The sequence below is a fragment of the Aquarana catesbeiana genome, linkage group LG06 (genome assembly GCF_042186555.1).
Source record: "Aquarana catesbeiana isolate 2022-GZ linkage group LG06, ASM4218655v1, whole genome shotgun sequence".
Lineage (NCBI taxonomy): Eukaryota > Metazoa > Chordata > Amphibia > Anura > Ranidae > Aquarana > Aquarana catesbeiana.
Genome location: NC_133329.1, coordinates 110,281,915 through 110,298,544, shown reverse-complemented (window position 1 = coordinate 110,298,544; position 16,630 = coordinate 110,281,915). Strand labels below are relative to the sequence as shown.

At 43.5% G+C, this 16,630-nt stretch overlaps 1 protein-coding gene across 1 annotated transcript in view; it reads left to right on the top strand.

The window, feature by feature from the left end:
• JPT2 (Jupiter microtubule associated homolog 2) overlaps positions 1 to 14,326 on the top strand; it is a 61,940-nt gene extending 47,614 nt beyond the window's left edge. Inside the window, exons 3-5 of the mRNA XM_073636677.1 lie at positions 2,550 to 2,692; positions 4,593 to 4,641; positions 6,974 to 14,326. Coding sequence (XP_073492778.1) covers positions 2,550 to 2,692; positions 4,593 to 4,641; positions 6,974 to 7,194 — 413 coding nt within the window. The 3' untranslated portion in view covers positions 7,195 to 14,326. The remainder of the gene's footprint in view (positions 1 to 2,549; positions 2,693 to 4,592; positions 4,642 to 6,973) is intronic.
• The last annotated feature ends 2,304 nt before the right edge of the window (positions 14,327 to 16,630 follow it).

Below are 16,630 nucleotides of genomic sequence, written 5' to 3'. Positions count from 1 at the left end.
CTTCAAAGAGGCTAAGGTAGGTGTGGTGTATTTCTTCCAGTGCAAGATAATCGCCTTGCGGGGATAAAACAAGAATCGTGAGCAAAGTTCTGAGTGCTCTAGTTAGGGCCACACCCTTTTCCAATCTCAACAAACATACAGAGATTGCCATTGGTACAGGAATAAACAAAATCTCATGGATGCACTGAAGCCTGGTACACACTGAGTTTTTTTTTTTCATTCAACCCAGCAGATTGAACGAAAAAAAAAAACTCCCCTCTGGTCAGAGCCACTGTACTAACTTGCAAAGCTAGTAGAACAATCTCCCCCACTGAGCTATTGAGTTCTGACAGGGAGATGCCCGCCATTGGCGGAGAGTGCTGTTCAGGAGTCGGTTGGCTGCTGGTTTTCCAGCATGCCTGTCTGACAGAAGCCGGCCAAACGCTTCTGGCTTCTGTCAGACAGGGTACCATACACACCGGCCAAACGACAGGCTTTTTTTTTTTTTGTTTGTTTGGAACCGGCCATTGCCTCCCAACATTCGGCCTATGTTTACGGGGCTTTAGTCACCTCTGACCAAAACACATGAGCCGGTCTCATACAATTCAAATTTCTACATAGAATGTACAGCGAGGGGAAAAAAAGTATTTGACCCCCTGCTGATTTTGTACGTTTGCCCACTGATAATGATTATAGACAGAAATGATCAGTCTATAATTTTAATGGTAGGTTTATTTTAATAGTGAGAGACAGAATAACAAGAATATCCAGAAAAACACATTTCAAAAAAGTTTATAAATCGATTTGCATTTTAATGAGTGAAATAAGTATTTGACCCCCTATCAATCAGAAAGATTTCTGGCTCCCAGGTGTCTTCTATACAGGTAACTAGCTGAGATTAGGAGCACTTTCTTAAAGGGAGTTCTCCTAATCTCAGCTTGTTACCTGTATAAAAGACACCTGTCCACAGAAGCAATCAATCAAATTCCAATCTCCACCATGGCCAAGACCAAAGAGCTGTCCAAGATGTCGGGGACAAGATTGTAGATCTACACAAGGCTGGAATGGGCTATACAAGATCATCGCCAAGCAGCTTGGTGAGAGGATGACAACAGCTGGTGCGATTTATTCACAAATGGAAGAAACAAAATAACTGTCAATCATCCTCGGTCTGGGGCTCCATGCAAGATCTCATCTCCTGGAGTTTCAATGATCATGAGACCGGTGAGGAATCCGCCCAGAACTACACAGAAGAATCTTGTCAATGATCTCAAGGCAGCTGAGACCAGTGTCATCAAAAAAACAATTGGTAACACACTACGCCGTGAAGGACTGAAATCTTGCAGCGCCCGCAAGGTCCCCCTGCTTAAGAAAGCACACATACAGGCTGTCTGAAATTTGCTAATGAACAACTAATTGATTCAGAGGAGAACTGGGTGAAAGTGTTGTGGTCAGATGAGACCAAAATCGAACTCTTTGGCATCAACTCAACTCGCCGTGTTTGGAGGAGGAGGAGGAGGAATTCTGCCTATGACCCCAAGAACACCATCCCCACCACTAAGCTATCTAAGGGGACAGGACAACTTCACCGCATCATCAAAAGGGACAATGGATGGGGCCATGTACCATCAAATTTTGGGTGAGAACCACCTCCTTTCAACGAGGGCATTGAAAATGGGTCGTGGATGGGTATTCCAGCATGACAATGACCCAAAAACACACGGCCAAGACGACAAAGGAGTGGCTTAAAAAGTGCATTAAGGTCCTGGATTGGCCTAGTCAGTCTCCACAGACCTTAATCCCATAGAACATATGTGGAGGGAGCTGAAGGTTCGAGTTTCCAAACGTCAACCTCGAAACCTTAATGACTTGGAGAGGATCTGCAAAGAGGAGTGGGACAAAATCCCTCCTGAGGTGTGTAAACCTGGTGACCAACTACAAGAAACGTCTGACCTCTGTGATTGCCACCAAGTACTGTCATGTTTTGGGAAGGGGTCAAATACTTAATTCACTTATTAGAATGCAACTGCTTTTTTTTTAAAGTAATTTTTTTTGGATACTTTTGTTCTGTCTCTCACTGTTAAAAAAAAAAAAAAAACCAAAAACTTACCATTAAGATGATAGACTGATTATTTCTTTGTCAGTGGGCAAACGTACAAAATCAGCAGGGGATCAAATACGTTTTTTCCCCTCACTGTACATTCTATGTAAAAATTTGAATTGTATGAGATGGCCCCTAGCCTAAACAAGATATTGGAAGCGATAGTCCCATATATCCTTTCAGTCCTCACTCTGTATATCTGGAAAATCACCTGTCCATTTCGCTCTGCATCGAGCTACCAAGGTGGTGTCGCCATAAAAAGCTCTATACATGTCAAATAAGGTTGTGTTTTTTTTTTTTTTGTTTTTGTTTTTTTTTTTTTTTTTTGTTTTTTGTTTTTGTTTTTTTTTAAAAGGAATCCCCCTGCATCAAGGTTTCCACTTTTTTGAAGGGCCAAGTCTCAACCTGTATTGCGAGAGGCAGACAGTTCCTGGCTAATCTGTTGTTTGTTCCCCTCCCATCCCAATAGGTGGAAAGACAAGTGGTATATTCCAGGATTCCACAACTGCGCAGTTGACAGCAAAGCAGAACCCACCAGGAGGAAAGACCAGCAACATTTTTGGTGAAGCACAACTAACAACAAGCCCAAAGGCACATCCAAATAAACCGAAGGTACCTGCAAATTTGGTTTTCCTTTTCTCACATATGTATTACATTTTGGAGCCCATTTTAAAGACCAGCTCCTGGCACCAGAAAAAAATGTCCTTGAAGTGGGGCCCTCCCTGCACTGCAGGGTTAAATGCTCATTAGGTCTAGAGGTTGAAGAATAAGCTGTAGTACTTGCCTTTCTCCAGCAGGCTTCTTCCACGCTTTGTGCCTGGCCTCTCACTGCCTCTTCCAAGGCGCTGCGGCTGGCGGTTATGCAGAAAAGTCATTATATACAAAGCAGAGCCAATAGTCTTGCATTGTATGTCAGGACAGCAGGGTCTTGCCTACAACCCTGAGAAGTCAAGGAAAAGAGCATCAGGGAAGTATTGCAACCTTTACTTCTACCCTGGACTTTAAATGCTTAGCTCCACCCAAAAGGGAAGCTTAGCCCCCCCCCCCCCCCTTTCCACTGGCACATTTGGCACTTTTGGGGGGAGGAGTGGGTAATTGGGTTTGGACAGGTACTCACTCCCATCTGACTCATAGCTATATATAGGGCCTTGCTTTCACTTTTGGCATCTAAACTGAGCAGTGATTGGGCAAAATGATGGTAAGCCTATGTTGCCCTTCATGGGGAAAACACTGATTTATTTTAAAGGGTAACTCCACTTTTGTTGAGAAATAAACATTCCCCTCTGGGTGCTCTATGTACATTACAAGGATTTTAACAAATTTGTTACAGATTTCTACCTTTTGCTTTTCTGAAGGCATAGCTGTTTGTGTCTTTGTGCAAAGTGACTGTGAATGGGAATTGCTTTATAATTATCACTTAGCTGCTGCACCTGCAGGGTTCTAAAGAGAAAAGTGGCAGGGTATGAATTCCTTTAGATGTGATTTCCCTTTGAGAGAACCTAGCCAAAAATGAAATTTTTGTTGCAGGGGATGCTCAAAATTTGGCTTCTATGTAAGTGCAGACTAGGGGTCGACCTATATAGGTTTTTTTTTTTTTTTTTAGGGCCGATAACCGATTTTCGGCCGCTTTTCAGGTTGATAGCCGATAACAGGCGCCGATATTCTGTACATCACCATCACGTGCCACCAGATGCAGCATGTCACTTGCCACCGTCACCTGCCACCAGATGCAGCATATCACTTGCCACCGTCGCCTGCCACCCAGATGCAGCTTGTCACTAACGCTACTTCTGGCAGCCTCTCTCTGCTCGCCTGCTGCTGCAGCCCTGTCAACAGCAGCCTTCGCAGCCCTGCTGTAGAGGTGGCACAGTGGTGATGCGAGGCGGGCAGTGAGAAGTGTCATCTCTCTGCTGACCGTTGACTGAGATTGGCAGAGACTGTAGTGAGCGCCAATGCGGGGAGAAGGTCTGAACAATATTGGTAAGTTTCTGACTGATTTGAAAAATGTAAATATCGTCCTTAAATAATCGACCTCTCTGATAATCAGTCAACCCCTAGAGCACTTCTGGAAAAATCAGTAAGCTAATCACAGAAACAGGAAATGTTTCTGGCGGGCGTTATGTACACCATCTGTGTACATTACACCTCCAGGTAGCCATATTGCATTTTATAGAAAATTTACAGAGATGCATTCAATTACAATATGACTTGTGTAGCAATTGTATATGCTGCTATATTATTATTTATTTATTTGCTACTTTTTTCCCCATGAAAGTGAAGTTACCCTTTAAGTATCTAAAATGAAGATTGTTCAGATATTTATAAATTCCATCTATAACTTAACAATGTTCTCATTTGATAAACAGCATTAAAATGGAAATGCAGTTTTCTTCTGCGACCCTCTTCACATTTTAAAAGCTTTTTATTGCCTTGTGAATCACACCCTGTGTGTTGTATACAGTTTTGGTAGTTTAGCCTCTATTTTCAAAGATACATATTTTGTGTTTTACAGGATAACATTTCTTTAAAACAAGCAGAAGTTTCAGCCTCTCCCAAACCAGGTCAGTACAGCCCCTTCTCCAAACTTGTGTGTAAATGTGTTTCATAATTTGATGGCTGGTCCAGGAAGCATTGATCCCTAAACGGGTGATAGGTGTGTGTAAGAAAAACGATGACAGTTGTACAGTGCATCCGGAAAGTTTTCACAACGCTTCACTTTTTCCACATTTTGTTATGTTGCAGCCTTATTCCAAAATGGATTAAATTCATTATTTTCCTCAAAGTCTACAAAAAATACCCCATAATGACAACGTGAAAGAAGTTTTTTTGAAATTCCCAGCCTTTGCCATGACACTCAAAATTGAGCTCAGGTGCATCTGGTTTTACTAATCATCCTTGATATGGTTCTACAACTTGATTGGAGTCCACCTGTTGTAAATTCAGTTGCTTGGACATGATTTGGAAAGGGACACACCTGTCTATATAAGGTCCTACAGTTGGTTTGTGCTCTGGCATGCACTGTTAAGCCATGAATTCCAAGGTATTGTCTGTCTCTGAGATCTACAGACAATACCTTGGACTTCATGGCTTAACAGTGCATGCCAGAGCACAGTTGGTTTGTGCTCTGGCATGCACTATTAAGCCATGAAGTCCAAGGTATTGTCTGTAGATCTCAGAGACAGGATTGTATCAAGGCACAGATCTGGGGAAGGGCACAGAAACATTTCTGCAGCATTGAAGGTCCCAATGAACACAGTGACCTCTATCTGTAAATGGAAGAAGTTTGAAACCACCAGGACTTTTCTTAGAGTGGGCTGCCCGGCCAAACTGAGTGATCGGGGGAGAAGGGCCTTAGTCAGTGAGGTGACCAAGAACCCAATGGTCACTCTGACAGAGCTCCAGCGTTTTTCTGTGTAGAGAGGAGAACCTTCCAGAAGAATAACCATCTCTACAGCACTCCACCAATCGGGCCTGTAAGGTAGTGGACAGATGGAAGCCACTCTTCCAATAAAAGGCACATGACAGCCCGCCTTGTGTTTGCCAAAAGGCACCTGAAGGACTCTGACCATGAGAAACAAAATTCTCTGGTCTGATGAAACAGATTGAATGCTGTGGCCTAGATGGCAAGCGCCATGTCTGGAGGAAACTAGGCACCGCTCATCACCTGGCCAATACCATCTCTACAGTGAAGCATGGTGGTGGCAGCATCATGCCGTGGGGATTTTTTTCAGCGGCAGGAACTGAGAGACTAGCCAGGGTAGAGGGAAAGATGAATGCAGCAATGTACAGAGACATCCTTGATGAAAACTTGCTCCAGAGCGCTCTGGACCTCAGAATGGGGTGAAGGTTCATCTTCCAACAGGACAACGACCCTAAGCACACAGCCAAGATAACAAAGGAGTGGCTACAGGACAACTCTGTGAATGTCCTGGAGTGGCTCAGCCTCAGAGCCCAGACTTGAACCCGGTTGAACATCTCTGGAGAAATCTGAAAATGTGCACCAACGTTCCCCATCCACCCTGATGGAGCTTGAGAGGCCCTGCAAATAAAAATGGGAGAAGCTGCCCAAAAATAGGTGTGCCATGCTTGTAGCATCATACTCAAAAAGACTCGAGGCTGTAATTGGTGCCAAAGGTGCTTCAACAAAGTATTGAGCAGAGGCGCGCTAGGAAGAGTCCTGGTGGTTCCAATTTTCTTCCATTTACGGATGGAGGCCACTGTGCCCATTGGGACCTTCAATGCTGCAGAAATGTTTCTGTACCATTCTCCAGATCTGTGCCTCAATACAATCCTGTCTCTGAGGTCTACATTCAATTCCTTGGACTTCATGGCTTGGTTTGTGCCCTGACATGCACAGTTAACTGTGGGAACGTATATAGACAGATGTGTGCCTTTCCAAATCATGTCCAATCAACTGAATTTACCACTCCAATCAAGTTGTAGAAACATATCAAGGATGATCAGTGGAAACCAGATGCACCTGAGCTCAATTTTGAGTGTTAATAGATAGATGGAGAGATAGATAGCGATAGATATATGTATGTGTGTGAGAGAGATATTTCTTTCATGTTGTCATGGGGTATTTTGTAGAATTTTTCAGTTAAATGATGAATGTCATCAGTTTTGGAATAAGGCTGTAACATAACAAAATGTGGAAAAAGTGAAGTGACTTTCTACACATTCTGTGGGTTGTTTTTGACTATGTATCACATAAAAAAAAGGTGCTGGTGAAAACGCAGAATGAGAAGTTTATAGCAACTGATTTGTGTCCATCCTAGAAAATGGAGCGAAGATATTAGTTGCAAATGGGGGCATGCACATCATTTCTGGGTTTGCATTGTGTTCTGTGCGCCTCAAACAACAAATAAACTTGGCGGTCTTTCTGTCTTGCAGTGAAGGCTGAAGTGAAGGCTGAAAAGCCGCCTCCTCCACCTCCAGCTCCCACACCAGAACCAACGCCGGAAGTGAAGACACCAGTGGCCAAAGAAGAGAAGAAGGTTGTGATGCCAGAAATAGACATTTCTAGACATGAGCCTCACCTAGGCCCCCGACCACGCTCCCACAACAGAGTCCTGAACCCACCAGGGGGCAAATCCAGCGTCACCTTCTATTAACAACCAAAGTGTAATGGAGTTAGCAGGGGGCGGCCCTATGCATGTCAGTCATAGCCTAATTCTTTTAGATCAGGGGAGCGAGCGCTGGGCAGCTTTTAATGGTCTGAAAATTTACAAGTTTATTAGAACTTTGTACCAAATGGATAAAAAGACCCAATCACATCTAGCCATCCCAACCACAACTGCGTACTGTATTGCAGAAAGGCCATTTTATGTCTGTGCTAGTGGGAGAAATACTTCAGTTTTATTTGTAAAAGTTGCCTTTTTAATAACTTATAAAATGAAGTGGCTTATTTACAGAGCCAATGCCCCATTGTTTTGTTTCCCAGTAAAATGCTTTAATGTGTCCTGTCTGAGAAGAAGCCATTTTGGAAACTGACCCACCACCAATAAGCGTGCCTTCACCAGAGACCAGTGACCATGGTTAACCACTTAGGCATTTTTTTTTTTTTTTCCATGCTGATGATGTGGCTGTCGTAGGCAACACACATCCTTTTCATTTCAGGATGTTGACTAATAAATCTCTTTAAACTGCCGCATTAGCGTGATTCGTTTTGACCAAGCATCTGCATTGCTGCAATTGGGTCAGTGCACATAATGGCTTCTACTACATCAGTGATCAAAACTTTGCTTCTGCTGGCCTCTTTGCTGGGATTAGATGGGTTAAAGCTGAAGTTTAGGCATGGATATTTTTGCATAGTTACATTGGTCCAGCTTGGATCAACGCAAGCGTTTATGTGCCATACATGTGGGATCCCCATGGAACCTGGAAATGACTATAGCGACATTACTTCTACAGTGATTGCCACTTGTTTCCCGGTCTCACGCTAAAGCTGGCCATAGATGGTTCAAATCCCAGCTAGTTCAGCAAGAACCAGCCAAAATTTGAATCGTGTATGGGCAGGCTTAATGTACCAAGTTGGTCAATTGGATTTTACATGTGATTTATTGTTGGGGGGCTGTTACAAAAGAATACAATGGCCTCGTGGGAGGGATTCCTCTGTCATCACTGTGTTTATGGGGAGGCCAGCATATTTCTTTCCTGCAACCAAGGCTTGCAGGAAAGCAAATCACTCCTTCTATGGCCAGCCCAAGCAGTTGCCCTGCTGCTTACTGAACACAAGAGGTCAACAGTCTGCATGGGTACCATTCAGAGAACACTTTGCATTTTCTCAATAAATGCAAAGAATTCTCTAATTGGATAAGTAGGAGATGCCATCCCACCTCTCCACCTTGTCCAGTCAGAGAGCACTTTGCATTTATTGGGAAAATGCAGTGTTCTCTGAATGGAATCCTTGCTGAGTGAGCGACTTCCTGTGTTTGCAATGCAGCAGGGCAACTTCTACTAATGGAGATCCCTGTAGTAGCAGTGCCTACTACATGGATCTCCAGCTTGCACAGGAATCCCACAGGTATGGTGCCTTCATACTTGCATTGCTTCAGGCTGGACCAATGTAACAATTACAATACCAGGCTTTAAACATAGGGGACTCTGAAAACCTATCCCTGCTGACTCTGTTATTGGTTTTGACATTTAAAAAAAAAAGCATAAGTCCAAAACCTTTTTCTAGTTTTTAATAGAATGGGGAAGGATTAGAACTCCTGCCAGGTTTTTACAGCTATTTGCCGTTTTGAGAGATTTCCATGTCCTGCTGAAAACAGGAAGTCAGGGCAAATTTGTAACAAGGACACAGACAGAAATACAAATTTATTAGGATTCCAGCCTTCCCCTCCACTATACTAAAGGAAAGCATCTTTATTTCTGTCTGTGTTGCTGTTAGAGGTCCCCTCACTTCAGGTTTGGTAAAGTCAGCAAGACAGAAAGCTGGGGGAAGTGAATCTCTCTAATGGAGACCCAAATAGCAGTAAAAATCTGAAAGGGGTGCCAACTTTTACCCACACTGTCCAAATCAAAGAAAAACGTTTTGGTTATAATTAATGTTTGAGCTTTTTTGACATCTCTAGGCCATCTCAAGAGGATCCCTAGCAAGAAATAAATACTAGGCATCCATCTTTAGATAGTCGGTCAGATAGTGTCCTGGAAAAGTTTTTTATTAAAATGTTGATTTCTGTTGGCGTACGAGTTAAATAATCAGAAGTGATGCCTGAATGCCAGGAGAGCCAAGCCCAGTATGAACTAATTTTCTAAAGCTGGCTACACATCATACAATTTTTTTTTTTTTTTTCTTTCTTTCAATTGTCTTTTAGATTTGCCTTCAACGATGTAGTGCAAGGACCTGCTTGATTGCAGACCAGTTGAAAGTGTTTGGGCTTGATCTCATATTGTATGGTTTTGGTAAATCTAAAGGAAAATTGTATAATGTGTAGCCAGCTTTACACTTGAGCTTGGCAGACATTTTGTAAGCCAGATCAATATTCATGAGCGTTTAGTCCATTGTTTAAAAAAAAAATACTCAAACTCTGTGCCTGATAAGAGCTGTCTGCTTTGCCCCTAGGAACTAATCATACTCGTTCCTTGAGTACAACACCCAACCAGATTCCTTCATTTCATAACTTGCAATGGAAGATGGATGGGAGAATTTTATCTGCTGTGGGCAAAACATATGCCCCCCCAAATACTTTGATAAATAATGCTCACAACTTGCCTTGATAGCTGAGTGCATGCTCACAGAGGCAGCGCCTGATTGGGGGGGGGGGGGCTTGCACTGTGAATTGAAACAAAATCCCATAAGTGCTTCATTGTATTTAGGAATACACCGTAGTTGCACTGGAGGTTGGCAACTGAAGTTGCCAATGATTTAAAAGGTGCCATCATCTCCACTTGCAGGAGTCGTCTAACACTGCTTTTTTTTCATGATAGTCATGGGCCTGATGGTAGCTTCCTTGGAGACAGTCCTAGTTTAACTCCAGACCTCTACAAAGGCAAAATTCTTGTCTTGGGCAAGTCAATTAAGTCCTTGGACTTTGTTGCCTATTGGCTCAGGAATATGGCCCTGGAATCAGTAAACCAGGCAAGTGTCTAAGCTGGCAGTCTTATCCTTCAAAGAACCCTTTCTAGTTTTCCATAAGGAGAAGGTGGTGTTGAGGCTCAGGACTTCCTTCTTGCCATTTGATAGTTTCTTCCTTTTTGCCTCATCCAGGACATTGTTCTCCTGTCCAGTCCAGCTTCAGTTTACTAGGAGATTTCCCTCCATTGTCTGGATGTGTATATATTTATGGGGGTGATTGTGAAGGGCTTTCAAGGTACCAGAGGATTGTCTTAGTACACATGTAGTGATAGAAAAAAAAAAAAAATTTTTTTCAGTGTTTAATTAACCACTTGCCGACCGTATAACTTAGATATATGGTGGCAAAGTGACACAGGGGCGCCGATCATGTACTTCGTACGTGATCTGACATTTCCGGGTCTGGGGTGCTCATGCATGCCGCAGACGGCCCGCTTCTGTGATTATGCACCGTGGGAGCTGATCAGTGGGTAACGTGGACTCTGTCCATCGACACCCGCCGATCCTTCAGTGCAGAGGGAGAATGGCAGTCTGTCCATGTAAACAAGGCAGATCACTGTTCTGTCAGTACAGAAGACATGGATCCTGTGTTCCTGCAAAGCAGATGCATAGATCTATGCGTTCCCCTAGTACAAGCACCTCCCTCACAGTAATAAAACGCCAGCTAGGCACACAATGAACCCTTTGATCGCCCCTGCTAACCCCTTCTTTGCCAGTGTCGGTACAGTGATCGTGCATATTTTTGGCACTGCTCACTTTATTGGCGTGACTGGTTCCCAAGAACATCAGATGTGTCTGGTGTCTGATTTGTCTGCCACAATGTCGCAGTCCCGCTATAAGTCACTGATTGCCACCATTACTAGTTAACAAAATATCCCATAGTTTGTTGGGCGCTATAACTTTTTAGGCAAACCAATCCATAAACTCTTATTGGGATTTTATTAACAAAAATATGTAGCAGAATACGTTTTGGCTTAAACCTATGAAGAAATTAGATTTTTTTTTTCAATTTTTTAATTGGGTGTTTTTATAGCTTAAAGTAAAAAAAAAAATGTTTTTGTTTTTATAGCACAAAAATGTAAAACCGTGGAGGTGAATGAATACCTCCCAAAAGAAAGCTATTTGTAGTAAAAAAAAAAAGACATACATTTTATTTAGGTACAGCATCGCACGACCACGCAATTGTCAGTTAATATACTGCAGTGCCGTATCGCAATTATTTGCCTGGTCATGGGGGGGGGGGGACCTTCAGGAAGGCAAGTGGTTGAATACATATTGCTATAGGGACTGCATTGTTATATAAATTTGTCCCTGTATTTTGATCAAGACCAGAGCTGAACAGTCTCTTGATTATTCATGTGGCCCAAACAAAATGTCTTTCTCTGTGCATAAACAGGCAATCCTTGTTTAAAACAGTTTATAGGAAAGAAATGATACGTGGTATGTGGTAATTGAAGTTTGTACTGTAATGTTGAGAAATGACATTGGATGCTAGTTATAAGGTGCCACATATCTTTGATGTTACATGACTGTTAGAGATTGTGTAGAATCCCCTAGAATGTGTATATTTTCCAACCACAACACTGCCCAGTAAGAAGTTTGACTTTGTGTTACTGCATACCAAAAAAAAAAAAAATTGAATTATGGCCTCGCTTAAAAAAAAAAAAAAAAAAAAAAAATGTGTGCTGCAGCACTTACAACTGTAAGTGCCGAAACACTTAATTTTCATAGTCCTCTTGCAAAGTCCCATAAAATACCTAATTTCAGTGAATTCCACCAAATGCAGATTCCTGTGATGGTGATGTGATGCTGCTGAATTCAAAACAGGTGCCACTGACATCCAGGCTGTGCCTGCTTGCACTACAATGGGATGATGGAATTGGCATGGGGTGTGCCAATCGGCATTGTAACTGCTGATTCACAATTCTGTGGCTTGTAGGTCAGCACCTGTCCTGCACTCTGCTTTCTGGATTGGTAGCATTGAAACCCTCCCACTGTGAGCTGCAGTGTCTGGGAGGGGTAGTGTGCCAGATACAAATGAAGGAAAAAAACACTAGTATAGTAACCAGCTTCTTTCAATTATAGTTTTTTCAACTACCCAGGAAAATGAGGGGTAATCCGATCAATGAAGGAATGCATACCACTGAAATAGCGGTGCCTCTTTGTAAGAGGGTTATAAAAGTAATTGCTCCCTATAGCAATCGGTGAGCTTTCAGCTTTTGGAAATTGGCTGCTTTTCTAAAACTCGAGACATGAAGGCCAAGGGACTTCCCTATAAATTGGGTTTTAAAAAAACTGCAGGATGTTTGGAAAGGGTATAATTTGTTTGCTTTATAATCGTCAAAGAAGGCTTGGTAGTTTAATATACAAACCTCAATGAGTAATAATTATAGGAGCAGCAAACCTAAAATGACAGGTTACTTATATATAAATAACATTTTGAATTAGGATTTACATAAACTTGTAAAAGCTCCCATACTGATATGTAGTGTTTGTTTTACTGGCTGTACTAGCCCTTCCTTTGTCCCTATTATGCTTTAAGAGACCCTAACATATAAGTCAACTTTGTTAAGCAATAAACTTGCCTTTCCTGCTGCTGATAATATAAAACAAGATTACTTTAAAAGGGACCCTCACTAACTCTAATTAAATCTCAAATGGAAACCATGGTTCTCGGACTTTAAGTTATGGATCAGTGATCTGCTTGACATCACTATTAGTTTAGTAGGGGTCTGGGCATTGGAGAATGACAGGAGATCCCCACATACACACACTTTGTCTCATAACAGGTACCCTTTAAAGCAGGGGTCTCCAAACTTTTCAAACAAAAGGGCCACTTTATTGTCCTTTAGACGGGCCGGATTGTGGCCAGCAGAGGCAGAAAATGTCACGGGCCCAGCATCTGTGAAGATGAATATGGCCTCAGGGTTGGTGGTCAATAGGAGGAGGAGTGCCCCTATTAGTAGAAGGAATAGTATCCCATCATTGGTATCGGTGGAAGATATAGTGCCCCATTGATGGTGTCAGTGGGAGGAATAGTGTCCTAAGGGCCACATAAAGGCTTGGCAAAGGGGCACATCTGGCCCTTGGCCCGCAGTTTGGAGACCCCTGCTTCAAAGCATTGCCTTTTTAAAGGGTTTTCTAGACAGGAAGTTGGCTATCTGTATGAAAAATGGCTCCATTTGTTATCGGAGCCCTGTCTCTCTCTTCTTTTATTAGCTGATGATCTCTAAAAACAATTACATAGCTGTGAATGCTGGTAGTAGGGATGATTTGAGGCCTGTTCAGATCCGAGTCCAAACCCACCTGAGCGAGCCTGCCAAGAAGCTGTTCGTGTACTGAGCCAATAATAAGTAGCCAAGGCATTCCCGACCTAACAGCTGCACATATACACACATCCCTTGTATACATACAGCTGTGAGGTGAGGAATGCCCTGGCTGCAGCTGATTGGCCTAGTACAGGTGACTGCTTCCTGGAGGGCTCGCACTGATGGGTTTGGACTAGAATTCGAACACACCTAAGATCATCCCTAGTTGGTAGCTTTTTTTCATTTACTATAAGCCATGTGCAATGTAGGTTTGCTGGATCTTTCCATGACACTATACCCTGCCCATATGTCTTCATTCAAATGATTCTCTGTCATTAGGAGAGGCTATAGTTAGGCTGAATCGCATTCTTTATCAGGCATACTACAGCAATGCAAATGTCTGTTAACGCAAGGTAGCGAATCAAAATGTATTCTACAGATGCTATTAACAGTGAAAGTGCCTGAGTGGCACTGTGGGATGTGGTATAGCAGTTCAGACCATTACCTGTGTATATATAATATAAAAAAAAAATGGATGTAATTCACCTCTATACATGCAGTTTTTAATGTCCTGCAAACTTCACATAGCAGCCGGAAATCTGTAATTGCGTTCTGTTATCTGAAAATAAGGCGCCACCCACTGGTGCCATTGGACATACCTGTTTATCAGAGGCCTTAGTCTTGCTGGGCATGTATTATAGTCTGTTATTTTGCTGTATACTGAATGTACAGGTCCTGCTGTTGTGATATTTTTTTTTTTTGCAGCAGGCTTCATCTTTTTTGCATTTATCAGCCTGATGCCATTTATACTGTTACCATAATGCACCTCTTAATAAACAATGTATTTTGTTAATTTAATGCGTGCGTGAATTTTCTTAAGACTCCAAAACCAAACATATTTTAAGCAGCTTTTATTTAGTTTAAATAAATAACACACTCTTGTTACAAATCACTGAGATTGAACTATTTTTCCCCTTTAGAGGAATATAGAACACAAGAGGTGAAGGCACTGTGTTTATAGCAGAGGTTCCCAGCCAGTAGTATCTGGATAGCAGAGGAGTAAGTTTGTGTACTGTAGTTAAAGTAAACCTAAAGGCAAAACGTTTTTTTTTTTTTGTTTTGGATAGAGTGGAGACAAATTAGAATGCCTATTAATTTTTAAAGTAAAGGCACACCCAGATTTTGAAAAGTAATATAGGGGAAACCTTCCAATGGGGACAATAGTTCTGGTGAACATACAGTGCAGGATGGCAGCTTAAGAGAGGGGCTGGTAGCATTTTTTTAATTGTAGTTTTTTTACTAACAGTAGCGGGGGGGGGGGGGGAGAGACACTGACACAGGCTCCTGAGCTGACAGGCAGGGAGAGGTTGGGGGGAGAGACTGTGGATGATGGAGGCATGCTCATGGAACTGACCATGGTGTCAGGGCTCAGCAGCCATGATAAACTGTGGTCAGTTTACAGGGGGGGCAGTAACTGGCAGGATCAGCCTTTTTTTTTTTTTTTTTTTTTTTTTTTTTTTTTACAGCTTCCAGAGTGGCAGGTTAGACAGCACAAGCAATGTGTTGTTTAATCTGCTATAAGGAAACAGTATCTCCTAATTTTTCTCAAGTAGTCTTCCAGGACGGCACCCTGAGAGATGACTGGTCCACCTGACAGGAAACACAATCAATAAAGAGGTTAAAGGCCCCCGCCCCTCCCGATGCTCCTCAGTTTTTGATTGTGTTTCCCCACAGGGAAACTGTTTGCTATTTTGTCTATAACCAAAAAGCCTGGGGCTGGTGGTCTCCCCCCGGGAGCCGGACCAAATGCCTGGGAAGCCGCTGGGTCTGGCCGGATGTTTCCAACCCTTCCTGGGGGGCTTCCCAATTCCTTTTTCGGGGGGGCAGAAAGTTGGACCCTGGTGCAAATGACCATGCAGTGGTCCATGGAAGAGCCTCCCCGGATGCTGAGGCACCCTGGGTACAGGGGTGTACCCAGAACTTCAGGTGCCAAACTTCCTGTCACCTTCCCTTCCCTGTGCGGTGGCCGTGCAGATAAGGGTGTCTTTTGGTGTTCCTGCTAAATAGCCTTTTGCAGTGGCTGGGGGTTTTTTCCTCACCTGGATTTGGCACCCGTCCGAATAGCCTGATCAGGTCGTCTGCCCATCTGACCGGCAGCGCAGCCAGCCGTTCGCTGAGGTCGCGCGGTGCTTCCCTTGCTGGAGACAGCTCAGCGTCCTGTGAGCGCTTGGCGCCATTTTTTTGGAGGCTCAAGGGATGACATCACTTCCTCCTCTAGAGGGGTGCTGACCCGTTTACGGTCTTCGGGCAAAATGGCGGCGGCGCGATGCTACAAGGCTCAGTGGGATATAAAAGCCAAGGAGGACAGGCGCCCACGTCTCCTCTGCATTCCTTTTGAACCGAAGCTTTGGGTATGGAACATGAGAAGGAGAGACCTGCAGGGTCTACGGCCACGGAAGAGACCACAGGGGGTGAGTCTGACCGGCCTCCGGAGGTTTAGATGGGGAGGGTACCCCAACGCTTTTCCTCCGAGTCTCACAGTGTTTTGCCTGTTTTTTTCAGGGGATGATGCTATTGCCCGTGAGATTGCCAGCCGTCCCGTGAAATCCTCCACCCGCTCTAAGAGATGTGGGAACTGTAATGACAGATTACCCCCAGATTACCCAAAGCCCTTCTATTTTAAGTGCATACAGAAGTTGACAGGGAAAGAGACATCTCAGATTATGAAGGAGTTCCTCACTGTGCAAACTGAGATGCTGTCTACTTTAAAATCTTTTCAATCCACCCTTAAGCCTAGGGATTCGGAGGCTCATTCTAGTAAGGATGCCTCCTCCCAGGAGGGCTCCGCCTCCTCTAGGGGGGTCTAGATACCGGGCGGATGCTCTGAAGTATCCACTCCCTCAGGATTCAGAGGAAGAGTGCGAGTCAGAAACCCCTAACCAGGGGTTTTTGGATGAAGGGGTGGTAGACAGCCAAGAGGAGGATGGAAGGGAGGATTCCAGGTCTAACAGGCATATATTTTCTGCTGACGACATGGAAGATCTTCTGAAAGCCATTTATGCCTCAGAAGAGATTCGCAGGTGTCTGCTCAGGATAAGATGTATAGAGGCTTGGTTAAGCCTCAGGCCAGGGTTCTTCCGGTGCATTCCACCCTCAAAGAAG